Source organism: Heliconius melpomene, chromosome 10 (assembly GCF_056956725.1).
Source record: "Heliconius melpomene rosina isolate 202511_hmr_F chromosome 10, ASM5695672v1, whole genome shotgun sequence".
Classification (NCBI taxonomy): domain Eukaryota; kingdom Metazoa; phylum Arthropoda; class Insecta; order Lepidoptera; family Nymphalidae; genus Heliconius; species Heliconius melpomene.
Window position 1 is genome coordinate 9,415,463 of NC_140398.1, and position 26,975 is coordinate 9,442,437.

The 26,975-nt window shown below is 34.2% G+C and overlaps 2 protein-coding genes and 1 long non-coding RNA gene across 8 annotated transcripts in view; 2 read left to right on the top strand and 1 right to left on the bottom strand.

Annotated features, from left to right (window-relative positions):
• kcc (solute carrier family 12 member kcc) overlaps positions 1–26,975 on the top strand; it is a 257,609-nt gene that overhangs the window by 55,055 nt on the left and 175,579 nt on the right. The window lies entirely within an intron of this gene.
• Positions 10,638–25,979, bottom strand: LOC146535482 (monocarboxylate transporter 9-like). Its single transcript, XM_085191523.1, has 8 exons — positions 25,709–25,979; positions 16,265–16,391; positions 15,297–15,698; positions 15,104–15,221; positions 14,875–15,022; positions 14,531–14,675; positions 13,700–13,891; positions 10,638–10,930 (listed from the first exon to the last, which is right to left on the bottom strand). The coding sequence occupies exons 1-8, from the start codon at positions 25,796–25,798 to the stop codon at positions 10,779–10,781; spliced, it is 1,374 nt and encodes a 457-aa protein (XP_085047649.1). The 5' UTR covers positions 25,799–25,979; the 3' UTR covers positions 10,638–10,778.
• On the top strand, positions 18,810–21,012 carry LOC146535483 (uncharacterized). Its single transcript, XR_014878372.1, has 2 exons — positions 18,810–18,913; positions 20,705–21,012. It is a non-coding gene; the product is annotated as an uncharacterized LOC146535483 (long non-coding RNA).

Below are 26,975 nucleotides of genomic sequence, written 5' to 3' on the forward strand. Positions count from 1 at the left end.
TGAGAGGTATAATTTAAGTTAGGAACTCTATCGTGAACTTCGTAATCAGCGCGAGCCTCTGGAGTTTCGGAACTAGTTAATACTCACCAAGTTATTGATAATACATTAGTTGGCAACTTATCACTTCGTTTTTTGGATGATATTATATGTTTGATTAATTTTTGCTTACATTTTTACTTGTAAATGGCACAGAATACATACATCGGCTCACAGGTTTCCTCTGCCTATCCTGCTATGTACGGGAAACAGCGTGGAGCTAAAAGAGGGAAAATGCGTGAAGCTTAAACTCTCATCGACAGCGCTATTCAGAAAGAATAAAAACATTATACTAAAATAGAATTTCCATTTTATTAGCCTTTACGTTCTTTTTCGTTATACAGAAAAAGGTGAAATGACGACTTACTTTTTCGCTTTGGACATTTACAAAACTATTTTATGAGAGTTAAGAAAATGTTGAATTTCTCCCAAGTTGATCGAGTTTAGGGCAGGTACGGAGATAAGGGTCGTGAGGGCAAAGATAAGCCGGGATCCAGATATTGATCTCATAATGAATTCCTTGAGTGCGGGTCAACTTTTACTTTGCTCGCCCAGTCCCAGCTATAAGGCGATTATGTTAGGAACTTACCTACCTATAAGGTCTATACCTAAATACCATAGAGACTGTTACTTTACTGTTGCCAAGGAAATATAGTAATAATTTAAATTGATTTTCCTTTGTATAAAATATCAGCCTACCCGTCAAGGAGAAATAGAATGACTAACAATAATATAGAAGAATTTTATATGTATAAAAGATTAAGATTTTTAATATTTTCTTATACATTAAAGTCCAAGATAAATATTGCTTATTATATAAATATTACTATTTACAGACATAACTGACTAATATATAATATAAAGTTGTGGAGCATGGGCACGTGTGACTGTAAAAGCAACACGTTATGGGTTCGATCCCCACAGGAGAAAATGAAATATTTAATATTTTGATGTCTTCGCTCTGGTGTCGGTCGGCTCACGCCACTCAACTCGCAATCAAAATGGAGAACGAAGTGTCTTAACTCTTAGTTCCCTCTGCTCTGGTCTGAGCGAGATACAGCGTGAAGCTAAAAAAAATATATTAACTTAACATAGAATACATTATTTTGCTCCTTTTATTTCCACTATTACCAAAATTCTAGACAGTTGCATATTTTACTAATAAACGATCTCGTCATAGTATCCTTGATATAAATGATCACCATACCTATGTTTTAAGATGGAATGAAATAAAAATCTAAAAAAAACAAGCTCTTAAGTCAAGAAAATATCAATTTAGATATCCTAAAGAGCGTGGGAGCGGCTATTATGTTAATCCAAGATTTGGCAATGTCTAATCCGGATAGATCCAGTCCATACAAAAATATTTGCGAATTAGTTGCTATACCAACCGCTTGCGATAAATAAATGAAATAAATAAGTCTTGTCCGCATGTCTGCATTTTTTATTATTAAATTGATATATTGTGATAACTATTGGAATAGGTTTTTTTTATTATTGTATTAAATAAATCTTCTGTTTATTGTTGTTATTTTCTGTTCTTCTTATTTTATGACTTTTTGGTGTGGTCACTGTTTACTTTGCTAATGTCACGTAAGGAAGAGAAGACATGGTGGAGATTGGTCTATCAAATGTTTAATAATTGCAAAATTTAATAACAAATAGTTATGTAATCTAAGAAATAATAAATTTCTTTTATGACGTAAATATATGTCTATAAATCTTCTTTTAGATTCTACGTCTTATGTGAATCTATATTATTATAAATATTATAAAGCTGAAAAGTTATTAGTGAGTGTTACATGTATTATCTCACTAAGAACCAAGGTAGGAAAGATAGGTATCTTTCACATACACAGTGAGTTCCTACGTAATAGCAGCGGTCAGGGACAACATAGTGTCAAGACACTTCATTCTTTTTCACTTTCTATCCAATTTTTATGAGACAATAAGTGCTAAGTGACACTTATTGTCCAATATCACGGAAATAAAAATATTCTACACTACCACAATCGCATCTATTCGAAGGTAAATTTGAAACTAATTAATTTATGCACTACAGCTTGTCATCAAAGTGTTTATTAATTTGCCGATATTAATTCAGACAAGGCAAAACAAATCTTGGAAATTTACTTAAGCAAGAATACCAGTCCACAGTGGAAGATTCCCACAACGAATAAACAACTTTCGCTATCTTATATACTTCTACAGCCGTATAAAGTATGGACATATAACATTTTTATGGTAACGATTAATCGGATTTATTTTAAGCTTATCGCCTTGGCATCCATAGATTATCCGATAATATATAAATATATAAATATATAATGAACTTGCATATAATATATATTATATTTATGACGTTTTACACCTTCACGCTGTATCCCCCAGGTAGTAGGCAGAGAGAACTTAGAGTTAAGACACTTCGTTCCGAAATTTCCACCGAAATCTGGATGCTTTGCGTGTTGTAAGGCTGAGGTCATCGCCGCGTTTTGTCTCTACACCAGAGCGAAGAAATGACAATATTAAATATTTCATTTACTGTAGGAATTGAACCCGTAACCTGTAGCGTTTACAGTCACACTGTTGCCACGACTGGTCTCAAACTGGTAAGATATGATACGATAAGATAATGAATTTAAATTAATATTTATTATTTAAATATCTTCAGATCTGTTTGCCTGGAAAGATAAAAAGAAACACATTTCTCTTCACAATATTATAAAATTACAATTATATTTTTAAGGTGAATTGTTGGCTATTTTATGATGAAAATAAAACGAGTAGAGCCTATATTACTAAACTAAAAATATAATCGAACCGCAGTAATATATAAATTTGTAGAATTATGAAATTAAAAAAGAGAATAGAAAGTATAGAAAAAAAAATAGAAACCTTACTAATATTAAATATTATTTACTCGAAAGCTTGGAACTAATTACACTGAAGCATCGTTTTGAAAATGTATGAAATCCTCAAACTCTCAACTCAAACGTTTGAATAGTTAGAGTTGCATAGCGATGGCGAATCGCAAAATTTTATTCATAGATTTGAGCTACTTACGAAATTGCTATTTAAAATCGAATGCTGTAGCAAATTTCGATTTTACATTTTATAACAATATATATGTCGATGTTTAAATTATGTTAAGTGTATGCACTTATTATTTTTTTCAGATTTTAGCCGTATTCTTCATTCAACTCGTGTGGCATAGAGTCAATGAATGTCACGTGTTTTGCCACGAGAGTGAGGAGATTAGAATAATTTATTCCTCCGAATGGAGATCGAACTCAGAGCCAACATGTTTACACTCAGAGGCTGTCCAGGGGGACAGGGGTCCATGATAGTTTTACTAAAGGTATAGGTGTCTATAGGTACATATAAATAAAATTGAAATATTTGTCTGTTTTTCAAAATAACCGTATTTTTTCAAAGGGTAGTAGTTATTTACAAGATACCATTCAAATTAAATTAAACATTTTTTTATCTGTTTGTTTGTCTTGTTGTTTGTCCGGGCTAGTCCCCGGAACAGATGAATAAATATTAAGGTAGTAACTTTGAAAGAAAGAGAGGGTTCTGGAGCAACAAAAGCCAGAGTAAAAGCCTATATGGTTTCCTCTGGATCGGGATTTAAGCACAAATAATCACGTCTGTTGTGCGCGGGTATCCATAGTTTATCTAAATTTATGTATGAGCAATAAGACTTTTTTGCAAATAAAATCAAACTCACAACACCACAAAAATTCGATGGAATGTGGATAACGGAGTGTTTTAACACTAGATTCCATAGCAAGCGGAAAAAAAATAAACAAATAATTATTATGTACCTATAAAATCAAAGCAGCGCAGAGGCCGGTTGTATAACCTAAAATTTATTATCTTAATTTTATTTATCCTTTAGTGAAATTAGCAAATCTATACTAATATAATAAAGCGGAAGAGTTTGTTTGTTTGTTTGTTTGTTTGAACGCTAAGATCTCTGGATCTACTGGTCCGATTTTCATTGTTTTTGTTTTGTATGAAAGCTGCATTCTTCAGAAGTGCTATAGGCTATATAACATTACATTACACATATAAACTAATATATTTTAAAGTACTTTCTAATTTGACATGCAATTTATTCTGCCATGTTAATAACAACCGTCGCGTCGCTACGCAACCGTTACCGCGACATTTTGATTGAAATTATAGTTTACTGTATAACATTCTAATAAATCATTAATAGTTAGGGAGGCGAAGCAGCAAACTGTGGAGTCACTCGAGCGTCATGGAGACCTATTGGGTTGCGAAGCTTAGATGATAACAAGAAAAAAATGTCATATAATAAATTTCGTTTCACCGGTGGGTTGAGGGGTTATAGATTTGCAAAAATGTAAAAAAAAACTGTTCCATGGACATACTCGAGCGCGTCAGATATTGATATCATCAATTGCCTACGTCTTCTTAAGCATGAAAATATGTTAATCTGACAGTTTCCGTGGTGGAGGTGGTCGTACGTAAGAGTTAAAAATGGCAAAAAAAAAAATATTATCGAGCGCGTCAGATTTTCTAAGGGGGTGTTAAGTGAACCTAAAAAAAAGCTCTTATGTAATAATCTGACGATTTGGATGTAACGCAAGCTCGTAATCGTTGTTTGAAAATGCAAAAAAAAATCGTCATCTTGAAATACTCGAGCGCGTCAGATTAAGATATATATGGTTCATCTTCATGCCCTAGACGTGATATCTCAAAATCAGACGATTATCTGAAGGGACTTGCTTAATCTGACAATTATTAATATTTTTTTAAACCAATACAAGAAACAAGTCAGCTTTACGTTGTATCCCGCACACAGCAGGGTAGGCAGAGGGAACCTAAGGTTAAGACACTCTGTTCCCCACTTTCTGCCAAATTTTGAAGGCATTGAGTGTTGAGTTGCAGCACTTAACGTCACTGTTTTGCCTCGACAGCAGAGCGAAGAAATGGAAATATAAATTTCAATAAATATTTCATCTCCTGGAATGGAGATTGAACCCACAACCAGTCTGTTTTACTGTCACACTTTGTGCCACTGCGCCACGACTGGCCTCAATTTTTTTATTCATTGAACGCAATCAATAGAAAAGCTCAAGAAATAGAATGTAACTAAAAGAATGTATGTTTGAAATAGAATACTTGTATTTATAAAAAAAAGTACAAAAAAAATTTTTTTTTTCAAGTATTTTTTTTAATTTATCATCTTCATTGATGAGTTAGGGACCAATAAATAAAAAAAGAGTGCGATAGGAATAGAAATACGGTGAGAGGAATATATGCAATTCTTAGGTATATTAAACTTTATCAATCAATTTCTATTACTTCGGTTTGTGGAATTTGTCAGATTATATGTTTTTCGTAATCCTTGAATGATTCCCTTCAAAATAAAAAAAAAATTAGCCGCGCTCGAGAATGTCCAGATAACGTTTTTTTTTTACAACTTTGGAGCCCTCTCCCTCCTTTGCGTCACTCTCAAATTGTCAGATTAGTGGAATATACACGATTTAGCATGTAACTAACTTACCCTATCTTAATCTGACGCGCTCGAGAAGGTCCAATGATCAATTTTTTTTTACTAATCTGATCCTTTATCCTAGACGCGCGGCAATACATAGGAAGCTCATATTTGGTGGAAGTACGTCACCGAGTACAAGGAATCCCCAGTATCTTAATCTGATGCGCTCGAATGACTCCACAAAGTCCCCTCTTCGCCGCCCCTACTATAAGGAAATGTCACTGATTCGAAATGATCTAGCCTTCGGGCGGCACAGTATGAGTATGACCGACTCGAAAATATTCTTATAGTTCAAGCAGGCGTAGCCGCGTCCGGGTCCACTAGTCTTAAATAGAAGACCTATAAAAAAATTCGACCTCATGACAAACAAGATTTTCAACGAATGTGCTTAAAATAGAATATTCAAAATAATTTAAATTATATCTGTAAATCTCATCGTATATTTAAATAATCCGTAATATAAGATAGAACGGTTTCTATAAGGGAATCATTTTAAAATATTCGTCAATCAGAAAGCAGAGGATGTAGTTTCCATTAGTATAGAACCTAGTATAGGTTCCTATCATACTATATGCAAGCTTTTTTCAGGTTCAGTTTTCGTAAAATAAAATTTAAATTTGAAAAATATAATTTAGCTTGGGTAAAATTTAGGTTAGGCCTTCGTTAAGTATCCAATATTCAATTTACCTTCAAATAGAGTAATCAGTTTAAAGTTTACCAGACATTTTGTTATAAAGTAACAAGTTTCGTTCAGTCAAATCCAGCTCGGCGCGATCGATACAGCTCAGCTGGCCCGCCCGGGAAACAGAACAAAGGCTGCATGAATATTTTTTCTAAATACTATCTGAATTTTCGCACTGACTAAAAAATAACTTTGTTACTTTCAGTGAATACAATTGAATACTGTTCAATAGATTTGCATGTATAATAAAGTAAATGTATATACATTCGATTGCGAATATGTTTTTTTATTAAAAAACTGTTTTTTTTAAATAAAGTTAAATTTATGGATTGTTATCATATACATATATTAATTTTAAAATATTTAATAATATTCGTTCGCTTAATTGCGATTGTGAAATTTGAAAGTATTTTACATTGCACTGTGATATTTTACAAATTAAAATTTACTTAATTCGTACCTTTCTCTAGGACTTTAAATAAAAAAGGAAGAAATATACGAGTATTCCACATGTTAGTTACGTATACAATTTAATTATTAGCGTACACATAATTAATGGTGTCATGTGAGAAGATCGAATCCATCAACTAAAATTTTCTTATGGCCAGTGCCTACTGAGATACTTAATTAATAATAATAATAATTTTAATGCGCTATCGTTTCACATAAACAATAATAAATATGCCCAACATTATCATATATTTCAATTATGAAATGATTAAATTCTCACGTAATTCTGATAATACCTTATCCTGTTTTAAATAACAAACTTACTTTAATATATTTAAATATTATATATCTAATATATATTTATTACTGTTTCTAATTAATTAAAATTATTATTCTTTCGAGAAACACCCTTAAAAAAGATATTGCAGGACAAAAATATTTTTCATATGACAAAAAACAGACATGTTTATACTATATCTATATTATAATCATAACATTGTCATCCCCCCCCCCCACCTCGCAGTCCCAGACCCAGGCTGAGCTGTATCGACCGGCTTATGTACGTTCCATGAACTTTGATTTAGAATTCTAGACTTATCACATCTAAATATTTTCTTTATTGTTATGAGAAAAAGTTATGTTATTTGTCGGTTACTACTAGGTTATTTTTTCTATTTAGCTTCTTAATATTTGGTGTTTATCTCCATTGTTATGTTAAAAGAGATATATAATAATATTTTTGCGTTAGCGAGGTCAAGTCAAGTCTTTTTCCTAAAGGACTATAATTTTTGGGAAATTTTCTTTATTTCAATACTTGCACGTATTAGCGATCATTTACTAGTATTAGATTCGAAATACCACACGAGGATTCTGGAAGAAATCGTTCGTGATAAAATGAATGAAATATTATTATGAAACTATACGTCTATTACAGAAATATCGTCCAAAGTCATCTACTTTGTATATTTTAAAATATATAAGTTGCTTATTCAGATTGAAATTTATACTAAAATTATTATCGATAAATATTATTTTAATATACATATTTTTTTTGTATAAATTTCATAAAATAAATATAAAATACACTTCAATATTTTAACAGTTCATTAAAGAGTTACTTACTTAATATAAGAAATAAAATAAAAATAAAAATGAAAAGCTGTATCAAATGTTAAATGACATGCGATTTAATAAATAATTTCTTAAAATTAAATATAGGTGATTCCGTAATATTTATTACGAAATAATTTTTTAATTGAAGGCCTTAGTTTAATAGTATTTAACCGACACATGTTCATGAATATCCCATAACTTTGATATTTATTTAATTGCCTCCATAAAATTATTTATGACCCTTAAAATTCCACTCATTAAGTTTATATAATATGTATTAGTAGGTAATTATATACTATAATAAACACTTCTTTTTAATCTTGCGTCTTAAAATGTTTATTACGTCTAAATAAAAACGAGGCCAGTCTTGGCGCAGGGGCACAAGCGTGTGGCCGTAAACGCGACATGATGTAGGTTCGATCGCCACTCGAGGAACTTAAAGATTTCATATTTTCATTTCTTCGTTATGGTGCCGAGTCAAAGCGCTAGGTGGCCGCTATGCCTCCAGACTTCATTGGAAAATGGGGAACGGAGTGTTTTAGCACTAGGTTCCTTCAGCCTACCTGTAAGCGGGATACAGCGTGAAAATAATAAAATTAAAGCGAAAATGGGTTTGCTTTGTAAGCCTTTGTAAAGCCTTTGTTTTGTATTATAATAATGAATGGAAAAGAGTCATACATAGCTTTTCGTTTATGTATTTCTATATTCTATGTCAAATATAAGTGTTAAAACCAACAAATTACAATTTAATAATTAATATTAGATTTGGGTGAATTTTTGCATCATTCGAGAGTCAAAGTCACGACTGTTGACAAACCATTAGCCTATGGAGGTCAAATATCTTATTAAAATTATAATTCGTATATATATGTAATATATTATCGAATACAAAAACAGGAACTAAACCAGTGGAAATTTACAGAAGGCTCAATGTGTTTTATAGGCATTCATAAATAATATTTACTATTAGATTCAAAAGCTTCCCCATTTACGTCGTTGTTAGCGTAGAACTTAACGTATTTACAAATAATTAATTAGACGTTAATTGCTGGAATAGAGAATGAACAATTAATTTGTTGTTATATGTTTTAGAAACTATACAATTATTATTAGCAGTACGAAATATTGTATCAAAATATTTGATACAATTGACATGATTGGTCTTATATATATTTTTTGTAAATTTAGACCATTTTTAAATGTCATTAGTGAAACTTAATGCACTCTAACTAAACCGGAGAAATTAATTTAAATATATTCCAAAATTAGGAATTCAGAGAATATATTTAAATTACTCATGTTAAGTCAAAGACATTTCAGCTCGTTATAGTAATTATATATTTGAATGCTCTTTGAAATACTTAAACTGTATATAACATCATGTAATAACATTTACATTTATGCATGTATCCATACTTATATTATAAATTCGAAAGTAACTCTGTCTGTCTGTCTGTCTGTCTTTTACGCAATCCAGGCCAAACCGCTAATTTAATCGTGATAAAATACTCATATAGAGATACTTGAGGGTCTCGGGATGAACATAGTATATATTTTTTTGTCATATTTGTAATATTGTCGATATATACTAATTTATTAAAATACTTATTAATTTGACATGCAATTTATCCGTCGTCGCTATGCGACCGTTGCTAGCAACGATTTGCAAAGTTTGTTCTTAGAAAACGTCACCCAAAAAAATGGGTTTGAGAATCTCGCTATTGAAAATTGTAAATAATTTCATAAATATATTTAATAAATATTCGTATAGTTCAAGCGGACGTAGCCGCGTTCGGGTTCACTAGTAAAAAGTATAAATATTTACACTTATCTTTTTGCAAGCAGCAACAGCATTTCAGTATGTGAGTGACACTTAAAAAGTTGAAATGTCACCGAGATACTTACGTTTTAAAAGTATATTTGACTGAATTTTATTTAAAGAATCAAGATTTTATCCTAAAACTGATTATGGAACATGTCAAGATTAAACGAGTAGCGATCAAGGCCCGGCTTCCCTACAGCTCTCTCAACCTCAAGTGCTGCTCGCACTGACCCTGAGTATAATTAGAAGATACTTGCTGATCGAACTTATGTTGGGCTTATTAATAATATCGTGGAAAATATACACTAAATATATATTTACATTACTTATTTGGTACGAAGAGCTGAAGATCGAGATTCGTGGTGAGAACTGAGACGATGTCGATGATGGTGATCCCACTCTTCGAGTAGGAATCGAATACACAGATGCTGTTCCACTGCACCATGATGACCTCAAATTTAGTTAACGAAATACATCCAATATCCAATTTGGGATCGAATAGTTCATAGTTCATACTATTGTAAATTATATTATTATGCTAACGAGTAAGTCATAATTTATTCAATGCAATATACGGTTTATTAGTTTATATTTTATTATAAGCGCTATTGAAATTATATATGGCCTATATTTTGACCTATATAATAAATATTTCTATATTTAGGCCTTATAGGTTTATTATCAGTTCATTTAAAAAAATGTACTTAGATTATTTATTTTGTATGCTGGTCGGTAAATTTCAGATGTTCAACAATTTGGTGTTCTTTTGCGGTTGACACTACTGAAAAAATTAAAAGCTTCATCATTACCTTCTTCATCACTATGTTCTATTAATACTTTTTTCTTTTTAGCTTGACGTTGTACCCCGCACATAATAGGGCAGGCAGAGAGAAACTGGAAACCTAGTGTTACACTTCTGTTTCCAACTTTCCGCAGAATTCTGGAGATATTGCGTTGACGAACTCAACGCCACAATTTTCTCAACCCACAAAAATGAGATAATATTAAAATTATTATTACATTTATTTTCTTTAATTAAATAATTAAAATTATATACAAAATTTTATATGTAATAATTGACAATCTTTAAATAAACTTAAATGTGTTATAAAATGCACGTAAAATATAACAATTATAAGATATAATTATACTGTTTGATTTTGGTCAGACGTCGTTACAACATTTCTTCTTTTCATTATTTTATATTCAATTGGCCAAAATAATAAGCAAGGCAGGCAGCATAACGTCAGAGCATAAAAAGCTGGTACGTAGTCCTGATTGACGTCTTTTATTAAACCTGAAACAGTTGAAATAACATAGATAAGCAAATATCCGTGGTCGGTGTGTCGGTCACAGAATGCCAACGTGACGGGTGTGGGTTCGATCCCCATTCGGGATTTTGGTTATGTGTATAGTATACTAGCGGCCCGCTCGCGGTTTCACTCGCGTGAACTATGTTATTATTAATTTCTGTCTCCATGACTACGTCCTAGTGACGTCTATGCAAAATTTGACACTCCTAGCATTTGTACTAACGAAGTTTCATACAAACTTTCGACCCCAAAAACAACCCCTTAGAAGTCGAATATTACAAATTCCCGTCTTAGCGAGCACCTACGTCCTATAAATAACTCCTATGCAAAATTTCAGATTTCTAGCACATGTAGTTTCCGAGATTTCGTGATGAGTGAGTGACCTTTCGATTTTATATATATAGATTACTGTAGAGAAATGTTAAGGTTCGCTTAATGAACTGATATGTCAAAACTAGGTTGAACCTGCTGCTTCGCCTTCGTGGTCAAATGGAAATAGCTGAGGGTTGTGAATGTGGTAGGTACCTACAGTCGTTGCATTAAATTGATAATTGATTGGTGAATATAGCCCTAAATAGCCTTTAGTGTTGTATCCAAGACCAAACGAATTTAACAATTTGAATAAGAGGTGAACAAATTTTACGATTCGAATAAGAAGATCAAGATTGGAATATAATATTTAAGTTATATGATATATTTAGATGAAATAATGAATATTTAAATTTTATGCGATACCTTACTGTAGAACAATTATGAGCTACATTTGATACGAGTTTTTATGTGTAATTCAATATTGGAAGAGAATATAGACAAGCGACTTCTATATTTTTATTTATATTTTACAATACCTCCTTTGCAGCGTTGAAGTTCATAAGTTCAAATCAATATATATAAATAAAATATTTTATCACTCTAAAAGTGTACCCTATTTTTATAGGGAAATGAAATTATTTTAAACAAAAAACAATCCATAAAACTTTATAAAGTTGCATTAAAGTAAATCTGTGCACACGGCTGGGTTCACATATCAGTCTGAACGAGTACGTCTAGAACTGCTCCACTTCACCATGAATAAACACTTCAATCTTAAAATACATCGCGTAGAGCAATATGCGCTAGAAAATTGAATTTTTGAAAGAGCATGTTCTGCTGCTGAGAAATATTTGCCAAAATAAATGTTTCATAAAAATATTGCGCTCTAAAGAAGGATTGTACTCACTTATTTTTAATTTTAAGAAGAATATCAAAGAGTTTCTATACGCTTCCGTATGTTGTCAAATTATATTAAAAAATAATAATAATATATTATGTTACTATGAAGATATCAACTGTTAATGGAACAGTGCGAGCGTGAAAGTCTTTACAAAGTAACGGAATAAACAATATGTATACAGTGTATAGTATCTTAGTATTTTAGTTTTTAATTCCATAAATATTATAACAATTAATTGGCTAAAGGCATCGATGACAGTTATCAATTTAAAGTGGTCGATATTTCTATTAATCTAATTTATTATTGGAAAAATAATGTACCTACATAACAATTTGATTTTAAAGTTTTCTATATTATAGTTTTTATTATAATTTCTTGCATTCAGTAATTCGTCGACGGTCCATATTAAAATCTAACGTGACATTCGCCCCAAAAACCCAATGTGGTATAATGAGAAAGGATTTTAATTTAAAAACTTTTCCCCCAAATATTTGTTTCAACTTTTCATTATAGTTTTAAGTACTTCTACCGCGGACCTGACGTTTAATTTTCCTAGTTCGTAGTTGGGCATTAAAATGTATGACGGTTGTGAAACGTATGATATATCATCAACATTTTAAATTTCAACTCTTAATGCAAAGGATATGTTATTTATTTCAACGGTAAAATCTAATTTCAGTTTAGACATTAAACTCGGGCATTACTGTGGCCGTCGTGCTGAACTGTACTGTCAAGGGCTGCGGGTTTAATCTCCACTGGGGGGGAGTGAATATATTTAAATTATTTTTATTTTCCACCTACAGTAGATAAAGCGTGGCGTTAAGTTCCGCCACCCTAAACGCAAGAATTATTAAATTTAAAACATTATATTTATGACAGTAATATCTCCAGATAAATTAAAAAAAAAATTATATAGATTTGAAGATTTATATTAAGACATTTAAATTTTATTGGATGACGAAACTTAACCGCATATTGCCTAACTGCGGCCTAGACCGAAGAATATAAATTATAATATGAATGAGTAAGTACGGCATAAATTGCAAGTAATTATTTTTTTAAGTCCGTATTTCTTATCCTTATAATATTTTTTCATCGTTAACTTTGTATTTAATGTAAACGGTTATATAGAACTAAAATTCCTTAATAATCATTTTTACAATTATACTATACATACATTTTTAACGTGTTTGAAATATAGCAGCCATGTTAAGTAAAGGTAAGTACATCACATCTATTTGTATTATTAATTATTTATATCTAAATCTAACTCTTATAATTAGCGAAATACCGCTTCGACCGCTTGAATTTAATGTAAAATTGTAACCAAATTATACAATATCTTTACATAGATTGTAGCCTCGATATCTTGATATATAAGATTACTACAAAATTTCATCTAAATCCTAATTGTAGGATCGATATAAAAATGTAAATCTAGGCTTAGGTGTAATCTAGTGCTAGGTATTAGGTTAAGGGCATGACTACTATGGTGGACGATATATAGATGGGTGATTTTAAGGTACGTTTTCCAACTTACCAATAATTGGTGAAAAAACAACATTAACAATTCCAGCGGCCAGCATAAACAGAGCGTAGGCTCCGGTGAAGTCTTGATGTGTGACATGATTGGATATCACAACCGGACTCGAGACATGGAGCCACGCTCGCAGCACTCCTAGCATACTCGTAACCAACACCACATATGTGAATTGACGAACTTGTAATATAGCTGTAAATATATAAATTAATTAGATAACAAGAGCGCAAGGATGCGACTTTGAAAGACGGTTGTGGATTCGATATCCACTTGGAGAGTGAAATAATATGTTTTTTTAATTTTAGTCGCTTTTGGTAACGAGGCAAAGTGCTGCGGTGAGTTCCGCCGCCCAATACACCATGCCTCGAGAATTCAGTGGAAAGTGAGGAACGGAAGTGTCTTAATGGAAACCAAGTGTCTTATCGCTAGATTCCCAGATTCCCTCTGCCTACCTTACTATATGCTCGATACAGCGAGATGGTAAAAAATATATAATTTTACTCTTCCGTTCCAGTATGATCAAGTGTGTTTCCAATCAGAAACAGGGTAACTTGACATTAGTCTCTCTCTGCATAGCTCTAAAATGTACATACATATTTAAATAGATGGATATGGATAGAAGCCACTGGGACAGGTTCAAATCCTGTTACATTTGGATTCTTACAAGCTTAACAATTAATTAATGACTCTAAAACATTATATCATAACAACTCATGATTTCTTCCAGTAATATATGAGATAGTAGACTATGAGACAAAAAAAGTTATTAATTCCTTGCATTTAAAATGTCATTATACCTACGTATATTATATAATTGATGATAAAAATTACCTATTCTGGCCACGAGAGTAAGGAATGTTGCAACATAAAAGAGTAATCTCGTGTTTATTGTAAAAAAACTAGTTATAAGAGCAAGACCGAAGCGGCCTGCTACATCTGCTCCGGCGCTGACAGAAATACATGTTGTTACCTGATTCTGAAAAATAAACATATATCTGAGGCCCATGGGAGTGTCTGAATGTCTCACTCATCACTTTAGATAATTGTGTTTTCCTTACAAATACGAAGCAAGGACCTGTCTCAATACGCAATGTCTTGAATTCGGAAAGCAAGACAGGTAAGCTTTTTAGGTGTAAGCTTTTTAATAATGAGTATATATGTAAAGATAAAAATACCGTGTTATATCCATATTGAAACAAAAGCATCGGATGTAAAATAAAGAATATTAGATCTGAGAAGTTAACGAAGCTTTGTCCAATGCAAATATTGCAGAATACTGGATCTTTTAAAATTTTCAAATTCAATAGCTCCAAGATCTCGTTTCTGTAATAATAATGATTATAATAAAATTAGTTATTTATATGAGAAAATAATAAGAAACATTAACATGGACAGTTATCGTACCGTAATGTATTCCTGCGGCTCGTACTAGAGATAGCTTCTTGCGTCCCATTATTTTTATTGTTGTCACTTAAAAGGTCAATAGTCTCTTGCTTGTTAATATCGCTAGCTAGTTCGCCACCTACAACCACATCATAAATAAACACACTTATTTAGAAATACTATAACAATTTTATTTAAAATAGAATAAAAATACTTGCTGGTTTTTTTTTTGTTTCAAAACTTGTCTTCATTGCTAACATTCCGGGAAAAGTGTGCAGTGATATTGCACTTATTATCAACAAAGAAGCTCTAAATCCATAAAAAGATAACATGACCTTCACGAGCTGGGGGTACCAAATTAAAATGAATCCTTGTACTGCTTTTATCAAACTCATGGCTAGCGTTCTCTTTTCCTTAAAGTAATGATTTAGGCTTGAATAGCAAACTGGTACCATCATTCCAAACCCAACTCCTTGGAATAATCCAAATGTAAGAGGCAATTGACTTGTATTTGATATAAATACTGTCGAGAACGATCCTATACTCATAAGTGATGCTCCTATTAATCCACCTAATCTTAAAGATATCCTTTTGGATATTATACTGAGAATTAAACCTGAAAAATACAATTTAAGTAATTATACATAATTGCAATAAAAGGAGAGCCCAGTCACTACTGAGCGCACGGGCACAAAATGCGACTGTAAAAGCGAATGGCTGTGGGTTGGATCCCCACTCGAGGAGATGAAATATATATTTACTACTTTATATAAATAATGAAAAATATGATTATTGTTAACCCGTCTTGTAATTTAATCTGTCTATCTGTTGTTCGCATTTCACCCAAAATTTTCTGGACGGATTTTGATGAAACTTTTTGTAGCGATGTAGTTATTATTCATCGAGAACATATTAATATGGTATAACCTTCTGCAGTTAAGGTATTTATAAATACAGAACACAATTTAATTGAAGTTTATTATCACTCATACCCATGAAATTTATTTATATTATTTGATTTATGTCTACGGCATTGAAAAGATTCCACAAGAGATCACAGATTTTTTTCTCAAGTAATATTTTTTATAAGTTAAAATTGCTTAATAATGTATGGATAATTACAACATTGTTTATAAAAAGTATTCAAGATAATTATTATTCAAGATAATAATTAATTATTACCTCCTATAGCTAACATAACAGCAAAGACACCATGTGCAGTGGTTAGAGATTTGGCACTGGAATGTGTATCCACAATGAAGTCTTTATAAATCAGTCCAAACGAATTAACGTGACCTATTCCTGCAACCTGAAATATATTAAATTTAAATACCTTTACTTATTACATAAGTGATATATTTTAAAATAAATAAGTATTTTAAACTCATGAAAAAACTGACAAAAAATATTGTAGTATTTTCAAATTTAAAGATATTGATAGAGATGGTATCTCGGACAGCAGGCCTCTTAAACGTACACTTAGGTCACAAGTCTCAGCTGCTGCTCAACTTCCTTACCAACATGATCGGCCCGGCCCGGTGAATCTACGGAATGCTAAATAACTTCTTCTGTAAGGCACGCGATATTCCATAGAGGTACCATAGAGGTGCTCGTATACCATAGAGGTAACTTTGCTAAAATATATTGATTTATTTAAACTTAACCATTGACGCCATTCTATGATGGTATTCTTTTTCGATGATTACTTTGCACAGACTTTATCTTGTAACAGAATAACAGACATTGGTGACAACAGACAGTTTATCTATGAAGACCATATTTGCTTAAAATATATGAATAAAGAAATTGCAGAAGAAGCAAAAGTAGAAAAGGTAAAGAAGACTTTACTTGTACCGCATTTTGCCTAGTGTAACGTTAAGCCGAGTATGTCAGCCAAAGCCATGCCAGCCAGCCAGTCATGCCCGCCATAGAGCCGAGCCAGCCTATGCCGACATTGACAGTTGCCATGCCAGCTAGCCAGTCGTGCCCGCCATAGAGCCGAGCCAGCCTATGTTGTCAATGACAGTTGACGTTTCATTGTCCGGAGAGTGGGAAGAAGTGTATAAATTAGCTGTGTAACGCATTCGGAGTTGATTTTGTATCGTGTACGCTTGTAAGCCGAATCTCTGTCAAAGCTTATAACGAAATATAAGAAGTGTTGATTCATCGGTGTGTTTTTATTTCCCTTCTGTTTCACTCAGAAGTGGGATGAAGCGCAATCGCTCGGATAATATCGGCAGAGGCGTCCGCCGTGCAGAAGAGCCGCCTACAAATCAAGAAGAATATGAAACGGATAACGATAATGACGTGTCACCGCCACCCGCCAGAAAAATGTTAAAATATCTGCTAGTGAACGAGGTCGACAGGGCGATACGTGATCTTGATCAAGAGGGTGAGACGTTCGGTCGAGCGAAGAATCATCGTGCAGCGTCGCTGATTCCCGAATTTGATCCCGAAGGCGAAGATTGCACAGTGTCAACGTGGCTAAAGAAGATTGAACAGCTTGGAGATATACACAATTGGAGTGACGACATTAAATCATTTTATCTGCAAGATAAACTTCACGGTCAGGCTCGTAAATGGTACAATAGACTCGACGAATACAATTATACGTGGGGTGAATGGAAACAAATGTTATTGCGAGCATTTCCCAAACATCGTGATTATAGTGCTTTATTGGACGAGATGATGCAACGAAAGAAATTACCCAGTGAGACAATGACCAAATATTACCAGGACAAAGTGGCTATGTGTTTTCGGTGCAAACTATCGGATAGTGCTAGTGTTTCGTGTATTATTCGCGGTCTACCCCCCTCGTTGCAACCTAACGCACGTGCATTCCAATGTGTACGACCAGATGAACTTTATGAAGCTTTTCTTTGTGCTCTCGACGACTATCGTGGATCGACATCTGAAGTTCGAGTTCCCCGCAATGAGCTCAAACAATTACAACCTGTAGAGAAGGAAATCAACCCAGACATTGACCCGTGTCCTCGTTGCAAAAAGGTAGGTCACCTATTACGTAATTGTACACTACCAGATCAACGTATTTGTTTTAAATGTGGGGCTCAAGGTCATATTGCTACTCATTGTCAGAGCTCTCAAACTAATCGCGAGCCTCTGAAAAGTAATAACAATGTTAAAGACATTAAATTGCTGCAAAATTATGATAATACTTACAAGAAGGTAGTAAAGGTTAACGGGGTATTTGTAAAAGCCTACGTAGACACCGGGAGCCAAGTGAACGTTATGCGTAACCAAATAGCTAAGTTGCTTTCTCTTGAAGTTATACCTTCACGAACAATTTTAAAAGGATTTTCTGGAGGCTTCCTTACAAGCCACGGTGAAGTGAAATTCGACCTTGATATCGATAACATTCTTATACCATGTAGCGCATACTTGACAGATGTTGAGATGGGAGACATTGACCTATTGATCGGACAGCCAGTGATTAACTCTGATAATATGTCGCTTATTGTAAGCAACGGCACAGCTACACTACACAGACAAGATCCTGACTTCACAACTGGAATTAATGTCGAGGAAGATCCTCAGAGGTTTAAAGTGTTGACATCATGCCAAGAGACATTGTCACCCGGAATTTCAATTATAAAAATTCTTGTCCCTGGAAATGACGAGAATGTAAATGTCTGCACCGCCGCACGTCATCATGATTTGCAAGGCGTGTGTTATTCATTACCCGCCACTTTATTACGAGGAAGCCAAGGTTACATGAAAGTCATGAACAACGGTGACAAGGACATTGTGTGGGAAGCTGGACAAGTTCTGACCCGAGCAGAACAGTGTGAGGAGCCTACTACAGCCAGCCAGGTTAGTTGCAAAGCCATGCTATTATTTTCTAGTTTGCCTATTTTATCTCGCATGCTTAGTTTGTGTAAAGTGTCCAGTTTGTCAGATAGGGATAAATCAATAAATGTTAAATATTTTTGATAGTAGTAATAGCAATACTTGTATAGGCGGCGTATTATTAAACGATATAAAAATAGGGAATGTAAATGATAACCAACGTCATAATTTATTAAATATTTTATTTCAATATCGAGATAGTTTTCCAAGTAGTATTAAAGATCTCGGCTGTACTAAATTAATACAAATGAAAATAAGACTTTATCACGATCAGCCTATATATCGTCAACCGTATAGGTATTCCCTTAGTGAACGCGAAATAGTAAAATATAAAGTTAAAGAGTTATTAGGCGCAGATATTATTAAAGAATCCGAATTTATTTATGCTTCCCCGGTAGTGTTAGTGAAGAAAAAGAATGGTTATGGTAGGTTATATATAGATTACCGTGCGTTCAATGCTGCAACAATAAAAGTTAAATATCCGTTACCTAATATTGAGGTTCACACATATCTAAGCTAACACTTATCTAAGACACTTATAAAACAGCTTTTATTTGCCAAGAGTGAGTGATTTGAGTATTTAAGAGTTCCTTTTGGTTTAGCCAATTCTCCATCCGTATTCATGCGTTTAATTAATAAATTTTTTTAAATAAATTAACGTTAACTCAATTCAGAATATGTTATCTCAGAGTCAGTTCCGCAAATGAGATTTTAGCATTTTTAGATGATATTTTACTACCCTCGGTTGACATTACATGTGGATTTAAAATATTGGAGATTTTTATCTAAGTTTCGAGCGAAAAATCTTAAATTAAATATGAAAAAAATGTGCATTTTTACAAGACAAAGTGATGTATTTAGGACATGAAATTTCTGAGGATGGAGTCAGACCATCAGAGTCAAAAATCATTAACCGCAGTTTCTCATTTACCGGTGCCTAAAACCGTTCACGAAATACGGCAATTTATAGGTCTTTGCAGTTACTTTCGGAAATTTAGTTATAAATTTGCACAAATAGTCCGCCCGTTAACCGATCTTACAAAAAAAAAAATATGTCCTGGGTATGGAATACAGAGCAATCTAGTAGTTTGGAAAAATTAAAAATGTATTTGTGTTCCAAGCCCGTATTGGCACTTTATGATCCCTCACTTCATACAGAAATAAATACAGACGCGTGTAAAGTTTGAATAGCAGGCATATTATTACAAAAACAATTGGATAAATCGTTATATCCCATTTTAGCCGTGTAACCTCTCCCGAGGAAAATATATATCATAGTTATGAGCTTGAAACACTAGCAGTGGTAAGTCCAGGTACGACGTACCGGTCTCGGATAGGGTAGAAGAGCCGATTCAGGTTAGGTGAACTAAAGCAAGACAACGTATAGTAACTTTGATAAACGTCGTAAAAATTGTAATGTTTACCGAAAGGGTGACTTAGTTCTCTGGAAGCAAGCTCCTACTAGTAGCGCTGTTAGGGTTAATTGAAAGTTAGACATCTATTCAGGGCCCTATATCGTGACTAGAGTTGTTGGCAATGACAGATATAGGATTAGAAGTATCAAGGGGTTAAGAGGGGTATAAACATTTCGTAGGGTTAGTGTCCGCCGATTTTATAAGGCCATACCGCAGTGTAGCTTCTATATCTGATAGTGCCAGCAGTTCTGATGACCACAGATGAGGCACAGAAGATCTAATGTTTTACTTGAAAGTTAACCATATTATTGTGTTCCCATTGCGGGAGCAATTGTTACAGGATGGCCGATTGTAACGTTAAGCCGAGTATGTCAGCCAAAGCCATGCCAGCCAGCCAGTCATGCCCGCCATAGAGCCGAGCCAGCCTATGCCGACATTGACAGTTGCCATGCCAGCTAGCCAGTCGTGCCCGCCATAGAGCCGAGCCAGCCTATGTTGTCAATGACAGTTGACGTTTCATTGTCCGGAGAGTGGGAAGAAGTGTATAAATTAGCTGTGTAACGCATTCGGAGTTGATTTTGTATCGTGTACGCTTGTAAGCCGAATCTCTGTCAAAGCTTATAACGAAATATAAGAAGTGTTGATTCATCGGTGTGTTTTTATTTCCCTTCTGTTTCACTAGATAAATTATAAAAACTTTTAAATTTTAAATAGAATGGTCTTTTTAAACAATTTTCAGTTTCATGCTTTATCACCGCATCTAGATATAGTAGGAACATACTGTACTACATTCTTTACTTTCGAGAATTTTAATGTTGATGTCGGAACTTAACGCCGCATATAATAACGCCACATAAAATAAGAATATTTTGTATAATATGGATCGTATTTTCAAAAATCGTCATAATCAAACGTTATTATGATTTATTTATAATCAGCTTGACGTTGTATCCCGCAGACAGCAGGGTAGGTAGAGGGAACCTAGTGTTAAAACACTTACATGTTAAGTGGCAGACTCAATGCTGGACCTTTTGCCTTGGTGCCAGAGCGAAGAAATGAAAGTATTTAATAAATGATAATTCATTTCCCAAATGGGGGTCGAACCCATAACCATGGCGTTGCAGCCACACGTTGTGCCCCTGGGCCACGATGGCCACATTATGAAAATAATTACAGTACAACAGTTCTAACATAGTAAATGATATGAGGCGTTGGTTGACTGACACATACGTAGATAATGTAATCAGTATCCATGCTAATATCAGTTAATACTTAATAACCATATTTTCATACATTTATACATGTCGGAGACTAAGGTGATTGGGACCGGAGCTTGTTCCGATCCCACTTCTGATGTCGGCGAATGAGGTGGTTGAGGCCGATTCCACTTATGATGTAGACAGATATGACCGACATCGTACTTCTAATTAGACGTGGGTATTCGGGCGTGGTAATTATAAGAAATGTTATCTTACTCTTGACGTGAAGCTTGGAGCAGTGCCGTGGACTTGTGACCACAATTGTAGGCTTAAGGGATCCCTTTACAGTACTAACACTCGCCTTTCACTGCTCCAGCCCAGTATAATCGCAAATAGGTCTTAACCACATTTGTAATTGAAGTAGTCGAGGTTGGCCAGCGGTGGAGCACGAGTAGTGCTCCGAGCCGTGGTAGAGCCTCGACTGAGCGTACGTCCGTGCGGTTGGTTTTATGTGATTATCATCGATCGGTGCCACGTCAGAGTGACAGGCAACGCCATCTGATTTTGACAACTGGCAACTTAAATAATCTGCTTCCCTGATACGGCCAATCCTGACATGCGCGCGTCCTCGAGCGCTTTTGCCTTCAATAGTGTTCTATTTAGCCTGCCTAAGAATAATAATCCAACCATACCACTCCTACTGAGATCACTACTACTTTATTCCGCTCGTCCAATCCTGACACATTAACCTAACACTATCAAATTGAACCGGACGGGTGTGTCCTTTCGACCAATTTGACCAACTAAACCTTCGACGAACCTAAGAATGAGCCGGATGAATGTGTCCCTTCGACCACCCACACGTGCATGACCCTTCAACCTTTCGACCCTACGACGCTACGACCAACTAACCCTTCGATCAACCTAAAAATGAAGCTGATGAATGTGTCCCTTCGACCAGCCGCTATCAGCTGCATGGCCCGGACAACACTATCCCTTTGACCAATGAACACTTAAGAATGAAGCGGATGAATGTGTCCCTTCGACCAGCCGCTATCAGCTGCATGGCCCGGACGACATTATCCCTTTGACCAATGTACACTTAAGAATGAACCGGATGAATGTGTCCCTTCGACCAGCCGCTATCAGCTGCATGGCCCGGACGACATTATCCCTTTGACCAATGTACACTTAAGAATGAACCGGATGAATGTGTCCCTTCGACCATCAGCCATCAGCTGCATGGACCGGACGACATTATCCTTTCGACCACCTTATATGACCTCAAGAACATAAGCCATGGCTAAGGTGTCCCTTCGACCAGTCGCCATCTCAAATGACGACATGGACCGGACGGCCTTACCATGAAACCGTAACCAAAGTGTCCCTTCGACCATTCGCCATCTCGAATGACGACATGGACCGGACGGCCTTGCCCTGCAACCACTTATCACCTCCTATGGCCCGTACACTGTGCCAGCGACCCTACAGTATCTACGTTCGTCAACCGTCATCCACTCTCGTCACGATCACACCAACTGTTACATGAACCCGACACACACTACCTGTTTAGTCGATAGAGGTACTACTACACTGCACATTATCGTTACCCTAAAAATCTTATCCCTATAGCTTACACTACTGAACCAAACTATACCGAGTATGACTCGTATAAGCAACCCTTTCCAAGATCACATCGATATCGCTACAACAAGATATCTATAGCCGATATTCCTATGGAATCAGACATTAAATTACACTAGATATTGTTACTAGAGCTAACCATTTTTCTACACTATATAATTTTGTTGAAATAGATTCCTACAATTAATTTCCTTTCATCATTGAAACTTTTTTTTTAGAACTAGGCGTCATATTATCTGCACTATGTATAACTCTTACAGAGTATTACTAAAGTTCAAAAACAATCCTGCAGTACAACTTTAACCAAAAAGATTTATTTTAACACTTATAACGTCGAGATGTAACTAAGTAACAAAATCTAACTAGGTACGTAAATTACACACACTTCATTGATGTATCACTATGAAATTGGCAACAATTAAGCGTAAACGCGTCTCTAATTTCTAAACCATTACTTTTAAATTTCTCGTAACTATGCACGTGTCTTTTAAGATTTTTATTTTATCTACCACAATTCAATTAAAATTTGTCACTAATTTGATTAAAACCATTTACTCAAAATGGTCAACTGATTACTGGCGGCCAAAACCCTAATTGAAGTTAAATATTAAGCGACACTAACCTTTACAATATTCGGAGCCATTACTTTTCTTTTAACACAATTTGAAATATACGGTACGTTCACTAACTATTTTATTTCTCTTAACAATTACATATCTGGACTTCAATTACTTACTAACTTTATAATCACTTAAAAAGAATAAACTAACCTCTTTACTTTCTTACAATCTTTACCTAATATGTCACGTTCAAATATGTCACTTTTTAAAAATTGAATTACCAAATAACTTCCGTTTCTTTAATTTACACTGTTATATACTGCGCCATAATTATGGAAACTACTTTATTTCACCTTTCTTAAAATGAATTACGTTCATAATGATTTCATTGTAAACCTATAAAATTAGTAACCTACCGACATCATTTTTTTAAAATATGAAATAATTTTCTACATTTTTCATTTAATACGGGGCTTATTAGACGGGGCGTCGATACTTTAAAAATCTCAAACTAACAAAGTTAACGTAACTAACGAAACGAACAAACTAACGAAACTTTTTACTATACTCACGCGTCGTAACTACGAATTTACACAATCACAGAACGGTAGACTATTGAAAGTATCGAAACATTACTTACTAACTTCAGGTGAGAGTGAGGTTCATCCCACTTCTGATGTCGGAGACTAAGGTGATTGGGACCGGAGCTTGTTCCGATCCCACTTCTGATGTCGGCGAATGAGGTGGTTGAGGCCGATTCCACTTATGATGTAGACAGATATGACCGACATCGTACTTCTAATTAGACGTGGGTATTCGGGCGTGGTAATTATAAGAAATGTTATCTTACTCTTGACGTGAAGCTTGGAGCAGTGCCGTGGACTTGTGACCACAATTGTAGGCTTAAGGGATCCCTTTACAGTACTAACACTCGCCTTTCACTGCTCCAGCCCAGTATAATCGCAAATAGGTCTTAACCACATTTGTAATTGAAGTAGTCGAGGTTGGCCAGCGGTGGAGCACGAGTAGTGCTCCGAGCCGTGGTAGAGCCTCGACTGAGCGTACGTCCGTGCGGTTGGTTTTATGTGATTATCATCGATCGGTGCCACGTCAGAGTGACAGGCAACGCCATCTGATTTTGACAACTGGCAACTTAAATAATCTGCTTCCCTGATATACAATATTCTCTATTGTGTACATAAATTCCTTTGTTGTTCAACAAATGAAATTAAATTTAATTTTTATCTTTAATTGGTACATACTGCTAACAATGTCGTGGCCTTGTGACACAATTGGTACTATTTTGGTATTTTTTATATTTTAAATAAAACAATATACGATCTATTTATATTATATAAGTGCAATGTACTTTTATATAGATCTTGTATAATACTCTTATATAATCTTTTAAAATACATTTCATTAAATTAATATTAAATTTGACGTTTTACCAGCAAAAGTCACTCTATGATGTTATTACAAGAAAACAATATTATGTTTTCTTGTATACCATTAAACAACCAAATATCTGAAAGAATGTTAGAGACTATTTGCTTTATTTTTCTTTTATTGCCAGAATTTATATTAAATATAACATGAACATTTCAACAATTATTTCTAGAGAGTAGTGTAGAGGTCTGCACTTGGTAATTTATTATTTTCATTTCTTCACACTGGTAAAATGACACGTTCCCTCTACCTGCGCTGCTTATAGAAGGCAGGGTAACGGGAACCTGGGAGACTAGTTTTAAGTTACTTCGTTCCTTATTCAGATATTTTCGTTCCCTACTTTCTGCCTGGTCCGCTGGTGACCAGAGCGAAAAATTTAAAATATTAAATTTGAGACAAATCATTCAGAGTGTTAAGACACTATGAATGATTAGTTCCATCCATCTATCGTAATCGTAAAAAACAAATAATAAAATACAATACAATACTCACAAACGTAATGATAGTGCCAAAACCAACAACGTATCCCCATTTGTCTATATCCTTGCATTTTTCACTTTTACTTGAATTGTTCCCCTCCATTACAAATGTTTAAAACTTTCCGACGTGTTGTACAACGTTCTGCGACAGACAGACTAAAATAGGTACCGGAATTATTAGATAAAGGACTCCGTACATATGTATATAAAGCAAGAATAGTGTACTCGATGAGCGATAAAACTCCGTAGTTCGTCCGTGTTTGCGATGTGACTGACACATGTGTAATATGGTATCAGCAATCTTTTGTTTACCATAATCTATTTGGACTTATCTATTTATATATGTCGTCTTCCTGGCACAAGGTAATCACATCATTGTATTTACGAGTGGGTACCTTTTGTCCGTGTGCAATATTTTTTTTTAACCGCCACGCACATAGCAAGGTAGGCAGAGGGAATCTAGTGTTAAGATAGTCAGTTCCTTATTTTCCGCGGAATTGATAATATTAAATATTTAATTTCATTAAGTGGAAATCGAACACACAGTCTGTCGCGTTTAAAGTCACACTTTTTGTCTCTCCGCCATACTGCCTCATAAAAAAAGATAGCATCAGATTCAGCAGATTTATGCATTTAATACATTTACCATCTAAGCTACACAATAGTAATTTAAATTTTAAATATGAATTAAAACACATATAAAATGTTAAAACTCTTCCATTATTCCACACAATGGTCCAAGATATCAGTGATTCAGGCTCTAGATTGAGAAACCTTTTCATGATAAGCGCTGTTTCGAATTATATCTTTCTTCTGCATTCGGTTCTTAAAGCAGCAGCTAAGCCGAGCTGACCTTTTCAGATGTGGGTTGCGGTTTTCCGCCATTAAGATGTTAACTGAAAACTCTAATGTATGAAACGACGAATATCGGTACAATTGTAGTCGCATTGGCCTTAGATGGCACAGTAATCTCCTAAATCCATTATTATAAATTTTTATTATTGTTACTATAATTCACTTGACCAAGTATTACAATAATTAGTAATAACACTATTCAGTAATAAATATTTATTTTTGCAAATTTATCATTTCATATTATCAACTTTAATCCAGTCATAAAATAATATTTAAAGGAAAATTGTGTTTTTAATTTTATGTGTTTTGGTATCTCAAATTAGTATAAATATGTTACTATACTAATATTAGATTATTTTAATACCCTCTTACGTCATTCGTTGACATTTTATTGTTTTTTTATGATTAGTCATTGCTTCATATCA